General features: G+C 32.0%; 1 protein-coding gene and 1 pseudogene across 2 annotated transcripts in view; one reads left to right on the top strand and one right to left on the bottom strand.

Annotated features, from left to right (window-relative positions):
* The window catches only part of RNF145 (ring finger protein 145), an 88083-nt gene that overhangs the window by 59792 nt on the left and 4511 nt on the right, over positions 1-23780 (top strand). For both annotated transcript variants that reach the window (XM_031953607.1, XM_031953606.1), the window contains 3 exons: positions 8362-8502; positions 9279-9461; positions 22429-22576. In XM_031953607.1, the coding sequence (XP_031809467.1) occupies positions 8362-8502; positions 9279-9461; positions 22429-22576 (472 nt within the window). The remainder of the gene's footprint in view (positions 1-8361; positions 8503-9278; positions 9462-22428; positions 22577-23780) is intronic.
* On the bottom strand, positions 7623-7934 carry LOC100929881 (annotated as a pseudogene).

Raw genomic sequence — 23780 nt, 5'->3', positions numbered from 1 at the left:
TAATTTGGGTCCTTATCACATCTCACTTAGATTACTCCAATAACATTCTTATTGGTTTTCCAATGTCCTTCTGCCTAAATCCATCCTATATATTGCTGCCAAAAGGTTTTTTCTACTGAGTCTATTGCAGTAGATCATTATTGCCTTAAAGATAAAATATAAATTCCTTTGTTTAGTTTATAAAACTTTTCCCAAATTAGCCCCAGCCTATTTTTCTAGCTTCATTGTACATTAAATACTCCTTCTCCAGGACTCTGTGATCTAAACAAACTAGCCTTCTCTTTCTTCCTCATATGACAAATTTCCCATTTCTGTTACATTGCATTCACTGCCTTCCTGGCCTGAAACATGTTATGTCTTCCCTGTCACATCATAAATTCCCTTTCTTACTTAAGAGTGTAGTTTATACACAATCATACAGTACTTTGTTGATTCCCCTAATTGCTAATGTTTTCTATTCCAAAATATCTTGTATTTAACAATAGCTTTGTATCTGTTTGCATTTATTCTCTTCATAAGTCATTCTGTATAAATTTATTTCTGTGCTTGTTGTTTTTCCCATTGGAATTTTTGTTTTGTTGTTTAGTCATTCAGTCATGTCTGATTCATTGTAATCCCATTTGGGATTTTCTTGGCAGAGATATTGGAATGATTTTCCATTTCCTTCTTCACCTTACAGATGAGAAAACTGAGGCAGACAGGGTTAAGTGACTTGCATAGGGTTACCTAGATAGTAAGTATTGGAGGCTATATTTGAACTCAGAAAGATGAGTTCCTAATTTCAGGCCTGACACTCCATTTGCTGTGTCATCTAGCTGTCCATTACAATTTTAACTCCTTTCAAATTGGGATAATTTTATTCATTATTTTTTGTATCTTCATGTAATAGTTATTTTCTAAATGCTTATTGAGTGTTTGACTGCATTAACTGTCAAATCTGTTTTCATTCATAAGAAAGTTAAAAAAAACACGTATTTATATTTCTATCAGGAAAAATTATCTTTAATAGAAACCTTAAAAAGTAAATTTCCCTTCTTTGAACAAAATAAAAGAACCCCAGAATGGGGTTAAAAGAACATGTCAAGTATGATACTTTATTCTAAGAAAGAGATATGGGATACCGTCACTTTCTATTTCCCCTTCCTTTGCAAAGATGGAAGACTATGTATCTGGACCTGCATATAAATCACATTTTTTGAATACTGACTTTTTTTTCCCTTCTCTTCTTTCTTTTAAGGGATGACACTCTGGGAAGGGTGGGAGAGTAACACAGTAGGATATGTAGGTGATATAAATAGAAGAGAAATAAGTAAAAATTTATTTAAAAGAATGAACAACTATGGTATATGAAGAAATCTTATCAGTACTAGAAATATGGGAAAAGTTAAAATGCTTATGGTACCATAACAAAATAAAGTGATTGTCATTGTATAACATTTCAACGATCCTGTAAAGTTTTGTTTTCTGAAAAGAAACACATTTTGACTTTTTGATAACTAGATTTCATATACATGCAGTGAATAGAATATCATAATAAACAAATTTTAATAAGTAACTTAAGATCCCTCCTCTTAAAGTTCTATGCTGATTCCTCTTCTTTGAATTGAGGTTCTCAATTGATGGTTCTCTAAAGCGATGTGAGAAGAATACAGATTCTGGGAAGTCGTAACCTAAAAAAGCTTTGCATAGACAGTGATGGAATATTTGCCTGACATCTAAAGACTAGTTTAATCATGTGAAACCTTTTTCAGAAGGTTGACTACCAGGTAATGAAAAGTTTTTGTCATAGCTTCTTAAGGTATAGAGGTATCACAATTTGCAGCAGTGTGTAAAAATCACAAATATTTTTATAGTATAGGAAAAAAAAATAATGTTCCCTAAGCTTTAGTAATAACACCATGACTTTTTTTAAGTGTTTATCTTTGACAACTTCTGTTTTTACTTCTTCACCAGTCAAACTTTAATGTGTGGTCTAATTGTTAAACTAATGATCTAAGTAGGAAATGAGAATCTTTAATGGCTTAAATCACAGAATCTCTTAAGTGAACAGAGCCACAGAGGTCATGTAAATCAGGGTTTCTTAAACTTTTTCCACTTGCAAACTTTTTTTCGCCTGAGAAATTTTTATGTGACTCTGAGTATATAAAATAGCTATGTAAATCAAACATTTATTGATAATAAATCATAACTTAGTAACCTCCACATTGTTAGGAGATCCTATATGAGGTCGTGACCCACAGTTTACAAAGCTGGGATGTAGATGAACCCATACCTGAGAAAGAATACCCTTTATAGCATCCTTATAAGTGCTCATCTAACCTTTTATGAGGATGTCTCTGTCAGTCACTCAAGACTGAAAAGGAACTTCCTCTCCCTATGGGTTAGCTCTAATTACTAGGATATTTTTCTTTGCATTAAGGCAAAATCTATTACTTCTGTAACTCACTCATTGCTCCAAATTCTACTCTCTGAGTCCAAGCAGAATGAGTCTCTACATAATAATAATAATAGGAACTAGAACTGTAATCTCATTGCAGTAAGGTACTCCCAGGCAAGGAAGCCTTTACTAGCAGAGGCCAGTATCTTCTCCATAACTTTTACCTCAAAGAGTTTTTTTCTTGAGCAGTGAGAGGTTAAGTAACTTACTCAGGTTCAGATGGACAGTGGGGGTGTCAGAGTTACAACTTTGGCCTAAGACTTTCTGACTTTGAGTCCACCTTTGTATCACATATGCCATGCTACTTTTGTGCTTTCCAACTGTGGTCTGTGATTGCTAGTTTTGTGGCCAAGAAGAACAGAGCTAATTCTCATGGTAGTTCTTTAAATATCGAAGACTACTTAACATACTTCCCCTTTCAGTATTCTCTTCTATCAATAATAGTTATTTCAGCTCATCATATATAATGTGATCATCAGTCCCCTTGCAACTTCATTCAGTTGCAATAAAAAATTCTGGTTTTCAATGTTCATCTTAAGATGTGTTGCTCAGATTGATTATAGTATTTCAAATATGACCCAACTATGACAATAATACAGAGGAAACATCATTCTAACAGTAGCCACTTTGGTGCCTTATCACACTTGAATTACTCACTGAAACCGAGGATTCTAACTACTTAAACCTTAAACTTTAAACCACCAGAATTTTTTTCCTTTTTTAAAAATAGCACTTGGTCTTTTGTTTATTGTCCTTCATTATATACTTAAACAGTTATATTTTTTATCACGTGAAAGACTTTGTATTTACTTCAATAGATCCATGATCTTAATGATGGGGATACTGTTTCCTTTGGTGCATACTGCAATACATCCATATCTTTTCCTCCTGTGTGACTCTTGTCCATGTACTTCTGTAAATTTTCTTTATAGGGAGTCTAGCTAAGGGGTCTATAAAACATCCAACAAATGTCAGAAAATTATCAAATGCCTCATTTTTCTATTATGTATCTATTTATTGCATTCTTTACACTAATTATTGTGTGAATTATTTATTTGTTGCAGCCTTTTACACCCATCATGCATCATCTGCACTTTTTATTATTTGGAAATTGTAGCATTCGTGACTCTAATCATAAATTTGATGGAAGAAATTTTGGATTTTAGACTGGTTCTCATTGATATAGGCAATTCCTGATGAGAAAATTTGCCCTACCATTGCAAATCTGCACCTGCTTTGCAACTTGTAATGTCACAGAATTGCTTAGAGGAGTATTTCAAAGCTGTTTTTCTGTTTAATGTTGTCACTATTTAAATTACCCTCCTAGTTGAATCCACACCTTCCTCACTCAGAATTCGGCACTATCTACTATACTCTTCTGCCATGAAAAAATATTACAATTAAAAAGATGCAATTTCTTTTTGGGGAGAAGCCTGAAATTGAAAATATGGCACCATTTCCCAGATGCATTCCAACCCACCCTTCTCAATACTCATTTTAGAGCTATATTTATTCATCTGCAGGATGTCTCCTTTAAGTATATATGTATTCTGATGGACCAGTTCATTGAACTGGTTGTAGTGGTTAGAGTGTGAATGATAGGTATATGTGACTTTAAGTTATAATGGAAAGATTCATGAATTGAGAGTCAAATGAATTAAATTTGAACACTAGTTCTTCTACTTACTATGTGTGACCTTAAGCAATGTGCTTAAACTCTTTGTGCCTTAGCTTCTATTATGTGTGAAACAAAAGGAATGGGCTACTTGACATCCAAGATTTCTTCCACTTCTAAATCTATAATCTACTTTTGTTGTTGTTATTGTTGTTAATTGTGTAATTTTTGAATAGTTGTGAAATAGGAAATCATTACTCAGCACTTGAAATCATAGTGTTATACACAAAGGAGTGTGTGTAAAATTACTATTTATAGGCAATCCCTCTTCCATTTGGACTGTGTTTGACCTATTTCCTTTCAATTGCAAATACTTTTGTCAAGGGTACATCTCCCTTTATATGCTTAGAGCAGCACATTGATCAAAATTCCAGCAGTTCTGCATATGAACAAGAGATGTCCTATTGGAATAGTGCTTTTAAGTTTATATTTTGTTCTTAATGAAATGCTTTTTAGTGAGCAAATGAGCACAATATACAGTAAATAATAATATAAAATATAAAATAATATTTTTATTCTCTTCACCTTCCACTCATTTGTTATCCTAAATTGTGATTTACATTAGAATATCATTTGTGAAAATGCCATTTTCCTTCTCATATTTCTATCAGAAATGTCCTCAATATGTTTGTAGATTGATCATATAAAGATTTTCTAGAGGTGGCAGTTATAATATGCAATTATATTAATTTACTAAAATTTATTTAACCATTCTATAAACTAGGGATATTTGTTTTTAGTTCTTTTTCACTAAAAAGTGTTATAAATATTTTGGTGTACATGGAGCTCTTTCTCTCTCTTCTGTAATGCTTTGCAGCTGAGCTTATAAATCCCAATTATTGTTGGCTATTAATATATCTCTACTTGGCAAGCATATCAAGTGTTTTCTCTTTGAGAGTATTTCTAGTCTCATTTGGACATTTCATTATGGTATTTGCCTCAACTTCTTTAAGAAATAGAACATTCCATATTATTATCTATTATTTCATCTTTTCACATTTTTGTTTTCAGTAGCTTGTATAAATAGATTAGGTTGGAGTTCTTTTAGTTGTATATCTTTACGTTTTTCTTCAAATTTCCCATTTTGATCATTGATCTATCAAGTCTGAAAATACATAGCTAATTTGCCACTCAGTCATTTCTTATCTAAGGCAGCCACTTTCATTTTTTCCTCATATAATTTTGGTGTTGCTATATGCACTGTCTCCTACCAAAATCATTGTTATTTAGCAATAAAGAAATGTAGATTATATATTTAATTTAATACATTACATGTTATTATGTGCCAGACATTGTGCTAAGTTCTTAGGGACACACAAAAAAAGGAAAAACCAGTCTCTGCTCTCCAGATGTTTACCACCTAATGGAGGAGACAACATGCAAACTAAATATAAACAAAACAAACTATATTCAGGACAAATAGGAAATAATTAAAAGAGCGAAAGCTCTGAAATTAAGAGTTGTTAGGTGGAATATTACTGTATTGTAAGAAGTGATGAACTGGTTGATTTTAGAAAAACATGGGAAAACTTGAATGAAATAATGAAAAGTGAAATGAGCAATTCTATGTTGTATACTATATAGAGTATACTATTATATACTGTAATAGCAATATTATTTAAAGAATAATTGTGAACAGTAAATTCTCAAATCAACACTAAAGGGCCTGAAGGAAAGAAAATGCTATATAGAAAGAACTAATAAATAAAAGTATGCATAGTATGGTTTTTCATATATTTATAAATCTGCATCAAATGCTGGTTTTCTCTAATGTGGGGTCAAAGGGATGAGGGATTCAGTTCAGAACTTAAAACCTAACCCATAATAAAAATTTAAAATTGAAGAGTAGGAGAAAAAAAGAATAGCTAGATAAGGCTTCCTGTAATGTTTATATATATATATATATAGTGCTCATTTGGTACTGACAAAAAGATAGATGTGGTTGTTGTCCCAGTTTTTAATCATAGAGGAATCTAAAGCATAGAGATGTTAATTTGCTTGCTGAGGGTCAAATAGTCAAAAAGTGATTGTAGACAGAATTCTTTGGCCTTAGGCCAAAACCAGAGCTCTCTTCATTAATATATTCCTTATTAATTAAGTTCCTACTCTATGCTGATAGGTGCTGGGGATATGAAAACAATCAATAGCTCCCAGCCTCAAAAAGCTTTTATCTGCTAGAAAGTTTTTAAAGATAATTTTTAAAATAATAATAATAGCTTACTTTTATAAAATTTTTCTTTTAGCCATATAGATTAGGTAGGAATATTGAGCCCATTTTACAGAGAGAAAATGAAGGCCCAAATTGGTAAGTAAATCTATTCCAGATTTGGTAAACCTCAAAGCTGATATTCAAACCAAAGTTTCCTGACTTAAAGCCCATTCCTCCCAGAGCAGTTATCTTTCCATGTTCATTCAATCAGTATTTCACATCTCACATACAAAAAAATCATATTTTCTATTAATATCCAAGTTTTGTGTTTTTTTTCCCATGTACCAAAATATAAATTGGACTCATATCTAAAGTAATAAATGAACCTCCCTCCAAGATAGTGTTTCTAATCAAGGACCAACAGAATAAGATATATTAAATAAGATATTTTTTATTATAAATTATAATCCAGTACAAGAAAGACAGAGACAGAGAGATTTTGAATCTCAACAGGAAGCTGGATATTTTTTCCTTTTTTTAAAAAGTATATTTACAATTTTTTGATTGCTGAATTAAGTCTTATGATCACATCATTTAGCTGATGTACTACTAGTGGTATACCTTTACAAATGAACCTTCCAATGAGTCAAGACTACTATTCATATACTATGGAACCCGTTTACACATTTTAAGTTCCATAGGTCTTAAAAGTGAATCCTAAGGGACAAGTGGGCTTAAAAGAAGGTCTGACCTCTGGCTGAACCCATCTATGCTTCCTCAGTCCCAATTCAAAAATGGCTCACACTGAGATGTTCTTTACTCGGGTTTAAAAAAAAAAGAAAAGAAAAGAAAAGAAAACACCAAAATGCCTTTCAACAATTTAAAGGTGGTACTTAATAAAATCATTGTAATTAGGCTGTTTGTGGCTAGAAAATAAAGCAATTTAAGTTGGAAATGCCTTTGGAGAGGTTGGGGAGCACTTTTTCCAAAGAATAAAGCTATGACACCCACCCCAGGTATACTACAAGTTAAAGCCATATGAAGCTATTAAATAGCTTTCCCTGTTGTTAAGAAGTCAGATTTGGTCAAAACTTTCAAAGACAGAGGTGAAGCACATTGCCCTGGATAAAGTTGCTCAATCAAATCTTTTAAAAAAACAAAGTATAATAGATTGGTTGTGGCTGTAATTGCGACCATTCCTCTATTAGGACTGAACAGAATTATAAAATAGCCATTCATGATCAAAATTCTCCAGTAGATGAAACCAATTTAAATAGGGTTGTTATGGTGCATGTAAATAAAGAAAAGAAATATCAGGGGTGACGTCTCCTTCTGGTAATAAATTAGGCAGCAGACAACTATTACTCATTGGTGGCCTTCTTGAAGTAGGCTATAAAGTCTGCCCTTTCTCTTTTCTTCTTAATACCCACGAAGATCATCTTTGTACTTGGGATGTATTTCTCGGGATTTTCTAGATACTCTATCAAGGACTCCTCTCCCCAGTGATGCCTTTGTTCTTGTCAGCTTCTGTGCAGAAGTCTGGAGGCTGGCTGGTCTTGTAGCAGAGGAGCCTGTGCAAGTTAGGGCTGGTCTTGTACCTGTAGTACTTTTACCATGTGGTACTGGGCATACTTCTGCATGAAGATCTTCTTGCCCTTCTCCATATCCACCATAGCGAAATTGGCTTGATTCACAATGCTACATACTTGCTCCCTTACTCTCTACTGCTGGTCTGACCCACATTTCCTCTAGGAATCTGGATATTTTCTAGTGAAATCCATATTAGTTCATGTAAAGAAATTTTCAATCAAATATGTGATTTATATTAAATCATTCTTTGTGTTAAAATTTATCATCCTTGTACAGATGCTCACACATATACTGAACATATGCCAATATCTTGGATGATTAAAATTTGGATAATTGGAGAGGGAATTAAATAGCAAAGTGATAACTTTTTTTCACAGTGTTTTGGTTTGGAAAGTTTTAACACAAAGGATATTGAGTAGCATGTTTAGGGGATCATTTCAAATTCAGTACTTTCATTATGACTTAAGTATTTATATTTCTTAAAACTTTTTATTTTCTTCTTTCTTCTAGTATTGCTGAATGCTGTAGCACTCCATACTCACTTTTGGGTTTGGTATTCACAGTCTCTTTTGTTGCGTTGGGTGTTTTGACACTCTGCAAGTTTTACTTGCAGGGCTATAGAGCCTTCATGAATGATCCTGCTATGAATCGGTGAGTTTTGTACTCTTAGAGAAAATTGAAGTATGTATTTAGAAGCAAATATCTTATAGCTTAGACATTTAAGCTTCTAAAAATGATAATTACATCTAGAAATTATGATTTTATTTAGTTTATTTGAAACTTTTTAATGGAATTTAGAAGGAAAAAAGATTGACTCTTAAAAATGTATTTATGTTTAGCAAAAAGTAGAAAGAAATCACAAAATTTTCCAGAAATAAAAAAATATTACCATGGGATCATTAAAGTCTAAATGCCTTAAATCTTAACAAATTGCTTTGATATTATTGCTTTATATTGATGGTACTAAGTGAGAAAATCTGCTATCTTGCTTGGAAGGATAGATAAATCTATATATGTCTGTATAGAGGAGGTATCTATGTCTTATATCTCTCCATTTTCATAAGCCATATAGCAAGTTTTCTCACTAGACATTGTGTGTGTGAGTGTGTATTTGATAATCAGAATGTGCAGAATACAGGCATATGATAAATATAAACTAAAGAAGACCAGAGTACTAAACTGATTTTTAAAGTAATTAATTTAATTTTATATGTGAAGTAAAACTGGGGCACTAACCAGCATAATGTTTTTGTACTTTTTGAAAAAAGTAGTAACAAATATCCTATTTGTAGTTAATTTTAACTCTGGTCAGTATGTGTATTTACTAACATCTGTTATCTAAACATCTTAGTATTTTTCCACTTAATGAAATAAACAAAAATTCTGTTTTTTTCTTATTTTTATTCTCTCCCAAATAAACAATATAGGGGGATGACAGAGGGAGTCACACTCTTAATTCTGGCAGTGCAGACCGGTCTGATAGAACTACAAGTTGTTCATCGGGCATTCCTGCTTAGTATTATCCTTTTCATTGTGGTAGCTTCTATTCTTCAGTCTATGTTAGAAATTGCAGACCCCATTGTTTTGGCGCTGGGAGCATCAAGAGACAAGTAAGAAATAACTTTGAAAATGTTTTGTTTTTAAGCACAAATTTAGAGAACAACCAGAGATAAAGATTGATTTTTTTTTTAAGTTGATTAATAAAAGGTAAAAAGACATTTTATATTTCTCTTTCTCTTTTTCTTATGTTGCTCATGCCCCTTCCTTCTGCTTTAAATTAAAAAAAAATCCTATTAAAGATAGCTTAGGATCACTCTGATCTACCCAAAGAAATAATAATTATCAAGTCACATAAATTTAAAAAACAGTATAAAAATATAAGACAATGTGTTTATCCATTAAAATGAAGAACAGGAAATAAAAAAGTTCAGCAAATAAATACAAATAAAAAAGTTTTTCATCAGGAGAGAAATAAGAGTAGAAGAGAGGATGAGAACTAATGAAATAAGAGAGGAAACAGACCGAAAAACAGCAATACTATAAAAGATAGGTTGGCATAATGCTATTTTTTTGGCCATTTAAGTAGCTGTGGGTTAAAGATTATTAAGCTGGGTTTTGCTTATAATCTTAGGTACTTGGCACTTCCTTGGAAGACCAGATGAAATTAAATGAAAAGATAGGCCTTTTCCCTGTCTGCCTTTGTCTTAGAGATTTTTCAGTGCAAAAACAGAAAGGGGAAAAAAAGAAGTTTTACTAAGTTATTATTTAATTCAAAAAGAAAATAGTAAAATAAGATTACTTCAGAGCAGCAGGTCAGGGAAGGATAGCTTAAAATGAAATTTTCATATAATCTTTATACCACCTTTATACAGCCTTTATGCAACCTTCATATAGTCTTTATACACACACACACACACACACACACACACACACACACACACACACACACATATATCTTATGAATTTTTGGAGAAGGTTATCTAGTAATTGGTTATAGAATTATGAGAATCTATTATTGCAATATAAAGAAATGGAACTGTGGAAGGTATTGACAGGAAAAATATTGACAATTTTAAAAAAATTGCTTAGTAATACACTTAGTTTCAAGTCAGTTTCAGATCTTTTGATTAGAAAACTCAATAGAGTTTTAATTTCGAGGACTAATGATTTGGAGGTAAAATGTAAAGAAAAATAGCCACTTGGTAGATATGTCAGTTTTTTGTGTAATTATAACCAAAATTAGGAAAGTTACTCTTTCCTCTTTGCATAAAATTACCAAGAAATGTTTAAATCATACATTTTTCCTTAGAATATAACTGATTTAAAAAAATATTTATCTTAAAGAGAATCCTGAAGCTGTTTTATTGTCAGTATAATATAATCTTGGAGAGAATTTCCACTTTAGTATGTCAATTCTCTAACAGTTGATCAAAACTTTTCTTTTATAGATCTATAATTCACATCTTCAATTTGTTACAAGTTTGTATAATACATATGTATTAGATTTAGAACAAGGAAAAAAAATTACTTTCCATTTTTTAAGTCTTCAATTTTTAAGATAAGGCCAAAGTAAATAAATACTGATCATAGGAATTTAAATTCCTATTAAAAAAAAAAAATGTTTGACTATATTTGCATCCTGTAACAGAGCTTCCATTTTAATAGTTGTTTCTTTATATCCTCTGAAGTTAGAAGAAAGCAAATGTCAAAGACTAGTGAGCAATTAACAAAATGCCTAGCTCTTATCTAATCTTTGCTCATTGTAGTTATCAGAGCCTATAGTTTAATTGTTGCATATTCTTTAGCCTTATTTCAACTAGATAAAACTTTTGTTGTTGTTTTCTGTATGACTCCTTTGACATTATTTCTCTAGTATTTCCTGTAGCATTTAGCATTGCCCTAGTCATACATATAAATTATTTGTTATTTGATAAGGAATCTGAGATTAATTTAGGTTCTTATTGCAGCAGCAACCTTTTTTTCCCATTAATTTTAATTTTTCTCAGTTACATATAGAACTTTTTTCCTTTGGTTCTATATGTACATTCATTTTTTATATATTTCCATATGAATCGCATTGGAAGAGAAAAATTAGAACATAAAGGAAAAACCATGAGGGGAGAGGGAAGGAAAAAATGAATATAGCATGTTTTATATTCAGTCTCCACAGTTTTCTCTCTGAATGTAAATGGTGTTTTCCATCCAAAGTTTGTTGGGATTGTCTTGGATCACTGAACCAAGTCTATCATAATTGATCATTATATAATCTTGCTGTTTCTATATACAGTATTTTCCTGGTTCTGCTTATTTCACTCAGCATCAGTTCAGTTGGTTCACAATGGTTGGGTCATTTTACAACTCCACCAACAATGTGTTAGTTTTCCCACATTTTCTCCAACATTTATCATTATCTTTTCCTATCATTTTAGCCCGTCTTATAGGTATGAAGTAGTGGTACCTCAGAATTGTTTTAATTTACATTTTTCTAATCAATATTGATTTAGAGCATTTTTTCTTATTGACTACAGGTGGCTTTAATTTCTTTATCTGAAAATTGTTCGTATCCTTTGACCATTTATCAATTGAGGAATGACTTGTATCTTAGACATTTGACTCAGTTCTTTCTATATTTTAGAAATTAGGCCTTTATCACAAACACTATCTGTAAAATTCCACCCACCCACGCTAGCTTTCTGCTTTCTTTTCTTGGCTACATTGATTTTTTTTTTTATTAATACAATCAAAGTTATACATTTTGCATTTCACAGTATTCTCTAATTCTTCATTGGACATAACTTACCCATGATGAAGAAGAAATTAAAGCAATAATTAGGAGCTATTTTGCCTATATGTATGCCAGCAAATTCTACAATCTAATTGAAATAGATGAATAATTACAGAAAAATAAATTGTTCAGATTAACAGAAGATAAAATATAATGTTTAAATAACCCTATTTTAGAAAAAGAAATTGAACAAGGCATCAATGAACTCCCTAAATAAAGATCTCCTGAATCAAATGGAGTTACAAGTGAGTTCTGCCAAACATTTAAAGAATAATTAATTCCAATACTATATAAACTATTTTGGAAAATAGGCAAAGAAGGAGTATGTCACATTCCATCTATGACACAGATGTGATACTGCTAGCTAAACCAGAAAGAGCCAAAACAGAGAAAGAAAATTACAGACCGATCTCTCTAATGAACATTAGTGCAACAATTTTAAATAAAATATTAGCAAAGAGATTGTAACAATTTATCAGCAGGATAATACACTGTGATCAAGTGGAATTTGTACCAGGAATGCAGGGCTGATTAAATGCAAGGAAAACTATTGGCGTAATTGACCCTATCAATGACAAAACAAACAGAAGTCATATGATAATCTTAATAGATGCAGAAAAGGCTTTTGACAAAGTACATTATCTATTACTCTTAAAAATACTAGAAAGCATAGGAATAGTTTCCTTAAAGTAATAAGCAGCATCTATCTAAAATCATCAACAAGCATTATTTGTAATGGGGAGAAGCTAGACACATTCCCAGTAAGATCAGGGGTTCAGGGTGAGATAAAGATTCCCATTGTCACCACTGTTATTAAATATTTTACTGTTAGTTGACTATTTTTAACAATAAAAAGAAGTTAAATGAATTAGACTAGGCAATAAGAAGAATAAACTATCGCTCTTTGCAGATGATATGATGGTATACTTAGAGAATTCTAGATAATCAATGAAAAATCTACTTGAAATAATTAATAGCTTTAGCAAAGTTGCAGGATATAAAATAAATCCATACAAATCATTATCATTTCTGTATGTTACTAACAAAGTCCAGAAGCAAAAGATGGAAAGAGAAATTCTATTTTAAATGGCTGTAGATAGCAGTGACCTCTTAATAAAAATTTGCAAGTGCTTTATAAACACTGTTTTTTATTTTTTATTTTTTGTTTATTTGTTTTTTTTGGTCTAGATTTATAATTTCATTGATGTAGGAATTCCAGTGAAGAAACTCTCATTGAAGGCCATATATCTGCTTTGTGATTTCTACTCTGGAAAATAGTAGAACATTGAGATTTTATGTGACTAGCCCAAAGTCACATAGCCTGTACCTGTCCAAACAGACCTTGAGTCTTTCTGACTCTGAGGCCACTTTTTATATTTCTTTTTTTTAGTCTGAACAGTATGTAAGTGAAATTCAATTTAAAGTTAACAGCAATTTGCCACTGTTGAATGGATAGATTTGTGGCCTACCATAATTTTTTAAGTTGTTTTTAGAAAGAAAGTAAGATTTTATGTTTTTTTTGGTAAACTAAACCTTTTTGAATTTTAAAGCCCCACATATAAAATCATGGTAACAGTTTTTGGAAAACCTGAAAAATTTTTGCTCCACTCTCTTCTAGTATATATAGCAAGGTTTTTTTTTTTTTTGTTTTTTTTTGTTTTTTTTTTTAATGTTCTGCTCTCAAAACTGAGGAACTAAAACCCACACAATCCTGGATTAGCGAAAAGTAGTTTTATTTTGTGTTAAATAATGTCCATTTTGGAGATTCATATGTTAGAATGCTGTAGCATAAAAGCATAAAAATTTACATTAACTCCAAGCTTTATTATCCATAATGCCAGAATATTGAAATTTTCATCTTTTCTAATGGTCTGAATCAGAAGACTTCTATACTTGCTTGATTCTAGTAGAAATAAAAACCTGAAGATGTTAAATTTGGATTTTCCATTCTCAGCTCCATTACTAATCTTCTTAGATCACTTAATCTCTTGGCTGTCTCAGCTTCTGCATCTAAATGAGAATTATATTGAGTTCCTCATTCTGCTCAATTCCTATTACTTTCGCCTCTGTTTTATCTCAGGCATATGTAAAAATGGCCATTTTCTTAATCTTGCTATCACTTACAAGTGTTCTATTTCCAATTTTTAAAATTCTAGATTTCCTTCATCTGATCATCCTTCTATCTCTCCCTCTGCCTCCTAAACCTACTCCTTATATTTATTGCAATCTGTAATCCCTCCATCCCTCTGAACTTTCCTAGCCCACCATTTCTCTTTTTTTCCTCATGACTTACCAGTCATGAATCCTTTGTGAATAAGTTCTCTTTCCTCTTAAGTACTATTTCCTTTTAAATACATTGTTACTTTGTTTTACCTCAAGAATAAAAAGCGAGAAATAGTAGTAGTAACCTAGGGTTGAAGTTTGGAAAGGTCGTTATACCTCAAACTGTACCTTCTTCAAGTTTCTCTATTATTATTATTAAGATCACTATCATCCTTATAGTCACCCACGTTTACAAGCTTGGTCATATTCTCAACTCTTTTGCTCAGGACACATAGACAAACAATTGACAGATGTTGTGATTATTTTCTTTATAAAATCTCGTGTATACACAGGCATTACCTTAGTTTAGACCCTCACCTGGACTAACTAAAGAGTTCTTTAAATGAGATTGTTGGGAGGACTTAGATGGAATGCTCTTTTTACTTCTCCATCTTGGTTCCTTCTCTCTCTTAACATGCTTAAAGGATCAGGCTATTTTCTTGTATTAGTCCTTCATCCTTGCATGGGCACATTTTCTTTACTTCTCCTTTTGAAATATATGTAAGACTTTGAGAATCCTTTGCATCTATATTTTTATATCTTTAGATGATTTCCCCTTTTCTTCCTTATTAAAATTTTAACTCATGTTTTCAGAAATTCCTTTGTAAGAGTTTCCCATCCTTTTTCTATGGCATTTTAGTCCATAGTAAATTATATATTCTTTCTTTCCTATTTACTCCATGGAATCCTGTTCCTTTCTTTTCCCTTCTAGTTTGTTTTCTTTCTTTTCCCTTCTATCTCTTCCTTATCACAAATTTTAAGTTAATGTGATCCCTTTTCCTCAAGGTTCCTCTCATTTCTACCATATTAATTAGTTTTTGCTTGGTGGTGAGAACTAAGTTTAAAATACACATTTCTATCATTGTTTTGTTTGTACCTCTTTTTAAAATACAAAATCATGAAGACAAGTCGAGAAATTATTAGCTGTTTTGCTTTTAGCTAAGAGAATTCTAACAGAGGTATAGATAATAAAAGTTTTTCCTTACTATCATATCATTCTTCTATGATGGACTTGTGAATTTTTTTCTCAAAATTCTTATGGTGATTAGCATTAGTTTTCTATCTGCTTTTGTTATTTTTCACTTGATTGTTTTCATATTTTTGGATTTTCTCATACAAATATATTTTCTTAAAAATACTCCTACTCTTCTTCTTCTCTTCCATTAGTCTTTCTTTTGAGATGCTGCCTTTGATTCTCTTGACTTTTTCTCCACCATGATTCATCACTTTTCTCTCCCTAAAATATCACTTTTCCCCAGCAACCTTTTTAACCTGAAAAATCTGCCCTTTCTGATGATCATTTATCCTCGAATCTCTATTTTAAGGAAAAGTACCTAGGGTAGCTATGTTTATGCTTTCATTCCTTTCCATACAGTGCTTGTGACTCTCCAGAGTTCTTTCTCCCTCTAGCTCCCAGTACCTTATCCTATTTTCTCACTTTAAGCTTTTTTTTTTATGTCCCCCTCTTTTAAACTGTAAAATCCTTGCGGGCATAGACTATATATTTTTTCTTCTTGTATTCATTTTCCCAACACTTACTTGGGAGAGGACGATCTTTCTTTTTTCCATACTTAGATATTCTTAGCATTTGCTATGTGCTTGGCAACAAGCATTCTTTAAAGAGGTTTCTAGAAGAGCTGAAATTACTGTGCTGTGCACCTCCAGGCACCCTCATTCCACTTTGCTATCAACCCATCATGTTCAGCTCCAGTAGCACCACAGTTACCTGCCTTACTTGAGTTCTTGAAACTCAGCTGCCAGTTTCTTTCAGGATGGCTGGAATGGTTTTAGTCATGAGATTTTTTAGATCATTTCCAGATAAGACTGTGCATCAGAGGCAATGAAAAGGGCCATTACTGGTGTTGTCTTGGATTCATCTAACTCCTTTGTGGCAGTAATATAAGGGAAACAAGCAAAGGTGCTGAAGAATGCCGAATCATTCCTCAGTTATACCCTTTATAGCAAACAGTAATTGCCTTTTTGGCATGCCAGCCAAATGGCAGGTGGTCACCAACCCAAACATTTTATCTCACCAAGTACCTTGTTAGCTATTAATTTGATGATGTTGAAGTACAGAAAGACAGGTATTTTCTACAGCTGCTGATGATCAGACACAAGTGGAAATTAAAGTGTGTGTAAGAAAGAGACAGAGACATCAAAGACAACAAGCTTCTTGAACAGTTTACTTTGATTGGAATTTTACTAGCATTGCATGGAGTTCCACAGATTTAAGTCATTTGACACTTATAGTAATGGGATTGTACACATTTCTGCAAAAGATGAAGGCACAGAATGTGAATAACAAATTGTGATCCAGTGTTTCTGGTAGGTTAATCCAAGATGACATTGTGAATGTAATTAAGAATAAAGAGAAGTATGTGGAGAAGGGAAAAATATTTAGTACTCAATATGGCAGAAGGGATTATTCATGATATATGAAAAGAAACATGGAAGAATTCAAAGACACAACTTCTGTCAAATGAGTATGTCCAACTAAAAGAAAAGGGGCACAGAATCTTCCTGAGCAGAAATGGATTCACTTCCGTATATATAATTTCCTTACTGCATAAATCTAATGAGAATAATTGTTAATATCATTTGACAGGAAACACAGATAATACAAATTAACAATAAAAAAATGTTCATCTCCATCCTATCTTTATTTTCAGTTGCATGTAAAGGGCAGTGGGGTGTGAGGTAGGATGGATTCACTGATCATTATAAAGGTTCAACACAGTTTTCTGCAGTAATGACTGTAATTCCAAAGAGTGAAATAAACCATGTCATGAAATTAAGGATCAGGGACTATAATCCTTAAAAGATTCAGTAGGGATAGATCTTTCTAGTTAGCCAAGTACTTCTATTCCATGAAAAACATTATGTGCTTGACATATAATGAGCACTTAATAAATGCTTGTTTTTCTCGTTGACTTGACTTTTAAATAAGTTATACTCTTTCAGAGACATATTCTGGTCATATGTTACATTGTACCCATTCTCAGTTATAGCTGTACTGACAGATTTGCCTTATTCCTTGCATCATAACTTTTTGTCTTGCTTATTACTTATACTTTATACATTTGTCTACTGTTATGGGCTTTAATGATGGATCCTTTCTTAGACTTTTCCTTCCTATGAATTTCTACATCTGTTATTTAGCTTTGTAGATACAGATATATGGGGGGCAGAAAGTTTTCTCTCCCCCCTTTCCTTTTCAATACAAAGATTGTTAAGATTCTGGAAAAATAGATTCTTATCAGCCCTTGTTATACTTTATCCTGACTGTGAGCCTTATTATTCCTATATTTTTAAATTCTGAATGCAGTACTATCTTTTTAACTAACCTAAGTATTTAAAATCTGTTCTTTTCTTTGAAAGCCTTCCTTTGGCTGCTGTGGTGAAAAATCCATCTATATCCCTAATGTTTTTGGTGTTTTGCTCAGAAATTCAAAAGGTTTAACAGTGTTTTTCTAGGTTCCTTATTGTGCTATTTATGTATCTATCTATATTCTTCATATAAATCAACAGAGGGAAGTCATTAGATTAGACAAATATTTTAAGCCTCTTTGTCATATTCCTAGGTATGTATTCTGGGAAAAGTCGACCTTTCAGTTCATTACATGTTCATAAATAGCCAATTCAGTACTTTTCAGCAAAGAATCTGCAGTACACTTTCCTCTTTCTTTGGTCATACATGAGTAGCATGTTTTCTGTAATACCTATAAATTCATCACATCATTCTTTGTAGTGCAAGAAATTTCTTATTCTTGAGAGTATTTGACTCCCCTCTAGAGAAAAAAAAATTATAGGTATAACAACTCTAAAAGCTTGATGATCCTTTGTGGTGTTCTCTTCTTTTTCTATAATATAATTGTTCTCTCTGGGAGCAGGTTTCTTGGGGAGGTTTTCTGGAGGTAGCCTTAGTTTCAGTTCAGATCAGTAATCACTCCAAATACAGCCAGGAGTTAAAATCCAATCTTTTATTGTCTCTTCCAAAATAGCCCAGTTAGCTTTCTTTGGTTCCGAGAGCTCTCATTGCTAGTCTTTTGCCTCTGCCAGCTTCTGCCTCTAGCTCAACTCTGACTCCTGGCAATCTTCCAAACTGAACTCACTTCACTAACTCAGCTCCTTTTATGCTCTTTTAGAGGTGTAAACTCAAAAGTTGACTCCTCCTCCAAGAGTGGTATTATGGAAAGTGAGAATTAATGAAGTTACAAAGTTAACTTTGTGAATCTCCTGTATTTGTGAACTCCATGTGTGAGCTAATGTGTGAATTCTTAAAGGTGTAAACCCAAGCACATAAGCACTGTTTCTATCAATTCCATTGAGTTAACCCTAGGATTCTAACAATTCTCCTTTAGTTTTTTAATGTAACCTTCTCCAACTAACTAATTTTTTTTTTAAGCTTTTTATTTCCAAAACATATGCATGGGTAATTTTTCAACAATGACCCTTGCAAAACTTTCTGTTCCTTCCTTTCCCCTATCTTGTCTAATGCTAGTCCAATACATGTTAAATATGTTAGAATATATGTTAAATCCAATATATGTATACATATTTATATAGTTATTTTGCTGCACAAGAAAAATTGGATCTAGAAAGAAAAAAAAACCTGAGAAGGAAAACAAAATGCAAGCAAACATCAACAGAAAGTGTGAAAATGCTATGTTGTGGTCCACATTCAGTTCTCACAGGCCTTTCTCTGGGCATATATGTCTTCATCACTGAACAATTGGAACTTGTTTGAATCATCTCATTATTGAAGAGAGCCATGAACTGAATAATCTTTTAATAAAAGTTAGAATTTCCCTATCTTCATGTCTTTTTTTTTTGGGGGGGGGGTCATTTCTTATTTGAAATTCTCTGCAGTGTTTTAAGAAAAATCCTTTACTCCAAAAACCTGAGTAAGTAGAGCTTGTTATCCCCATTCTTTAAAAAAAAAAAAAAAAAAATTTACTTGGCCCAGTATTGTATTTAAACTTTGATCTTATCTATATCTATATCTATATATATCTATATCTATATCTATATCTATGTGTATATATATATATATATATATATATATATATTTTTTTTTTTTTTATACAACCAGACTCTTAGTAAAGGCCATCTAAGTTACACCTCTTTATCTCCTTTTTTACTTTCCAACCTTTTGCCATCTGGTGTTTTATCCCACAAGTTGACTGAAATTACTCTCTTCAGCTTTACAAAAGATACTGCTAAGTTCAATGGCCTTTTCATGGTTCTCATTTTAGTTGCCCTACCTATAGCTATTCCTGCTTTCTGGAGACTTTTTTTTCCCCTTGTATTCTGTGACACCCTCTGCTCTCTTCTGTTTTAATTTCTTTGACTAGATTGAGATTGTCCTCCTACTCATTAAGGGTGGGCATCTTTTAAGGCACTGTCTCTATCCCTGCTGACCCATTTCTCTATTCTTATTGGCTATAAGGAATTTAGTAATTATCCCAATGAAGAAACTTTCAATTCTATCTATCTTTATCTGTGTCTATATCTATATAATGTTCTAAATGTCTCCTCAATTTCACTTCTGTATTATCAACTGCTCTCTGGACGTCTTTACTTGCATATCTTGATGGCTACATCTCAAACTCAAGATGCCCAAAATAAAACTGTTTCTGTTTTCCTCCAAACCCCCTCCCTTCTCCAGACATCTTCATTTCTATTGAAGGCATTATCATCTTTGTAGTCTGTCAAGTTCACAGCTTTAGAGTGTGAACCATTAGAGAACCATGACTTCTATCTTCCTTACTTCCGATATGTAGTTAGCTCTCATGTATTGTCAGTTGTATCTACACAAAATATCTTACCATGGAAAAAATTCTCATTTTTCCATATAAACCTCCAGTCGAAGCCCTTATAATCTCTTCCCTGGAATATTACAGTATCTTCCTAATTGGTCTTCCTGCTTCCAGTTTTTCTCCTTTACAGTCCAGCCTTCACATAGCTGTCTAAATAAATTTCTGCAATACAAGTTGAATCTGGTTAGCTTAGAGCACAGAAATCTTCAGTTAATTCTCTTTTACCTCTTAAGATATAAAAGTATAAAAGCTTCAGCCTCAATTTAAAGCCTTCAATAATCTGTCAAGACCCTTTTCAATCTTTTTTCATATTATTATACTTTACTACTCTTTTTGAGTTTACATGACTACTGACCCTTGATCATGACATTTTGTCTCCTGCTCCATCTTTGTACACATTGCCTTCCATATTTGAAATGTATGCTTTCACCACTTCTGTTTTTTTTAAATCCCTTGCTTGCTTCAAGACATTATCCAAGTTCCATCTTAACTCTATCTGTGTTCCCCAATGTTAATTTTGTTTCCCCCTTTAAATTACTTTGTATTTTATATACTTTACTTTTACTTATTTTATATTGTTATATCTTTTCCTTCCCTGTCTAAGAATGTTAGCTTCTTAATAGGAGAGATGGTTTTCATTTTTGTATGCAGAGTGTCTAGCTAAAGACTTTGCATATAGTTGCTATATAATAAATGTTCATTGTTTTGAATTGAATTTTATATAATATTCTCTGGGAATGAATATCATCTTGTATTTTTGTATATATAGCTGTTATTTAGTATTGGCAGAAATGATTATTTATATTTTCTGCAAATCCCTAAAAAAATTTTTCCTCCCTCCCTTCTATCCATGCTTGTTAGAAGAAAGATCCTTAATCCTTTGTTGGTAGCCCTACTATTAATTTTACTGGTAGTCTTTAAGCAAGTTTCACTTTCATATAGTTTGCCCCCTTTTTTCTTTGAGATATGAAGCTGATATGCCTTGATAGCTGATTAACATTTATTACCAAATCCTAATGGTAACAGAAATTTGGCCTGGAATCTTCAAAGAAATTAAATCACAAGAAAGGCTATGTTGAGTTGTCTTATTATATACCTCCTTTCCACTTTTCATGATAAAGGACAACTTCTTTGTCTATCTCAGGACATTTCTATTAACATGATATGTTATATATAATATAGAAGCAAATAACACTGGTGGCATGGTGGATAGACTATTGGGCTTGGAATTAGGAAGACCCGAGTTTAGATTCTGCCTCAGATTTAGCTAATTTAGTTTTGTCATCATAGATATATAATTTAACCTTTATTAGTCTTCCTTTTCTCATGTTTAAAGTTTAAAAGTATGAATTCAATGATCTCTCAGGTCCCTTCTAATTTGAATTTGTGATTGTATGATTCTCTGAAAAAATATACATTATAGTTAGAGAGATAAGACATAATAAGTAATTATAGCACAATGCATATAAAAGTGCCATGTGAATTAGACTTAGTTCTCTAGGAGTTTAGAGCAAGGAGATTACTGTAGGTTTGATTTTTGAAGGATTTAGGACTTGATTGTATTTTAAAACATCTGAATGGGTAAGAAAGATCCCATTTTATGAAGGAGGAACATGCATATCACATTTGGAAAATAAACCAATTGACCAAAAGAGAGATTTAATTTTGAGGAGAACAGAAAATTAGGAAATGTGGCTTGAGTTCATGTGATAAATGCAAAACTTATAGGATGCTGAAGATTTTGGAATTTGTCCTAAAGCCAAATGGAAATTTTGGAGGAGGTATGATAATGAAGAAAATTTTGTATTAAAATTATCTAGCAGAAGTGTGCTGGTTGGATTGAGGTGGAGGGGACATTATAAAAAATAAATTTACCAATTAAAATAGCATTATAATCTAGGTTTAAAGAGACAAAAGCTTATTCTTGTCCTGCCAATGGGAAAGGGAATAAAACATAAGTAAAGATAGTATAAACAGAAAATGATGGAGAGGAGAGAAATAAAAAATAATTCTGAAATACCAGCCATTGTATTGATAGAAACAAAGTTAAACAGCAAATATTACACAAATGTTATATTACATTATAGTTACTATTGATAAATTGTGAAATACTAGATGACAGATGTCTTATGAAAATTTTTTTTTCTATAGGAGCTTATGGAAACACTTCCGTGCAGTCAGCCTTTGTTTATTTTTATTAGTGTTCCCTGCTTATATGGCTTACATGATATGCCAGTTTTTCCACATGGATTTCTGGCTTCTTATCATCATCTCCAGTAGCATCCTCACTTCCCTTCAGGTAAGCTCAAGAATAGATTTATGTAATATTTCACTTGATCCCTCCCTCCCCTTCTTTTGGGATGAGGGAATAAATTTTCTTTAGTTTAATTATTGTAGATGGTATAGTAATCACATAAGTTATCATTCTTTGGCATTTTAGTCATTTGAGCATAATTGGAATATATGATGTTAGTACTAGCATTATTTACCAAGATGTTATTTCTGTTTAATATTGTCTTCATTTATGTAACTATGGTCATTGTGTTGTATTACTTTTGCTTTCAAAGCCACATCACTTTATTTTAGCAGTCTTCCCTTATTTTTTCCCCCTTATTTTTTATTTTTTAATAATTTTTTAAATTTTAATTTTAAAATTTTTTTTATTCTTTGTGGTACAACAATATTCTCGAATATTAAAATTCCATATTTTGTTTTACCATTCTCCAATTATTGGACAAGCGGTCTTTTTTTGCTTTGAATGTTTTTAAAAGACAGATCTTTACTTTTAAAATTTATCTTATGAATCAGAAAATATGAATAACTTTGTAACTTTTCTTATACAATTTCAAGTTGCTTTCTAAAATGGTTAGATCAATTCATCATTCTAAGACTGTAAATTCACCTTAAAAAATGATAAATATATGCCTTGATTTTACAGTCCTAATACTCCTCTGAAGCACTTATCTCAGAAGTACTACTGGGGACTATTTTTTTGTTGATTCAAATGTTCGTTTCATCTCATTTTCTTTTATCTTAGTGATGTTTTAATTCTTTTGACTACTCTTTTCTCCCTTGACTTCTATAAATACTTCATTTACCTAATTCTTCTCTCAACCCTGTGAACATTACTTCTTTGTCTTCTTCACTAGATTCTTTTTCATTCCTTCCCTATCCCTGTATTTTTCCTAAGGTTCAGTACTTGGTTGTAATCTCTATATACTCTTTTCTTGGGAAAGCTCATCCATACTTGTGGCTTTCACTATTATCACAAGCCATAGTTCAGCTCATTGATCTTCATCTCAGAAAGGTCTACTTGAAGTAGATTTTTGGCATAATGTGACACTTTAATCAATCATTATGTTGTCTGGTAGTTTTATTGTTTTTCTTGTCTTCCCAACTGTGGATTAGTAAATTTCTTTGGTAGCAGATCTTGAATACCTTTTTCTGTGTTCGTAATTATTATGTTAAACACACATAGATTAACTCAATAAATACTAATTAGT

The sequence above is a fragment of the Sarcophilus harrisii genome, chromosome 2 (genome assembly GCF_902635505.1).
Source record: "Sarcophilus harrisii chromosome 2, mSarHar1.11, whole genome shotgun sequence".
In the NCBI taxonomy this organism is placed as follows: Eukaryota; Metazoa; Chordata; class Mammalia; order Dasyuromorphia; family Dasyuridae; genus Sarcophilus; species Sarcophilus harrisii.
Note: the sequence above shows the minus strand (reverse complement) of the source record. Positions and strands in the feature narration are given on the sequence as shown.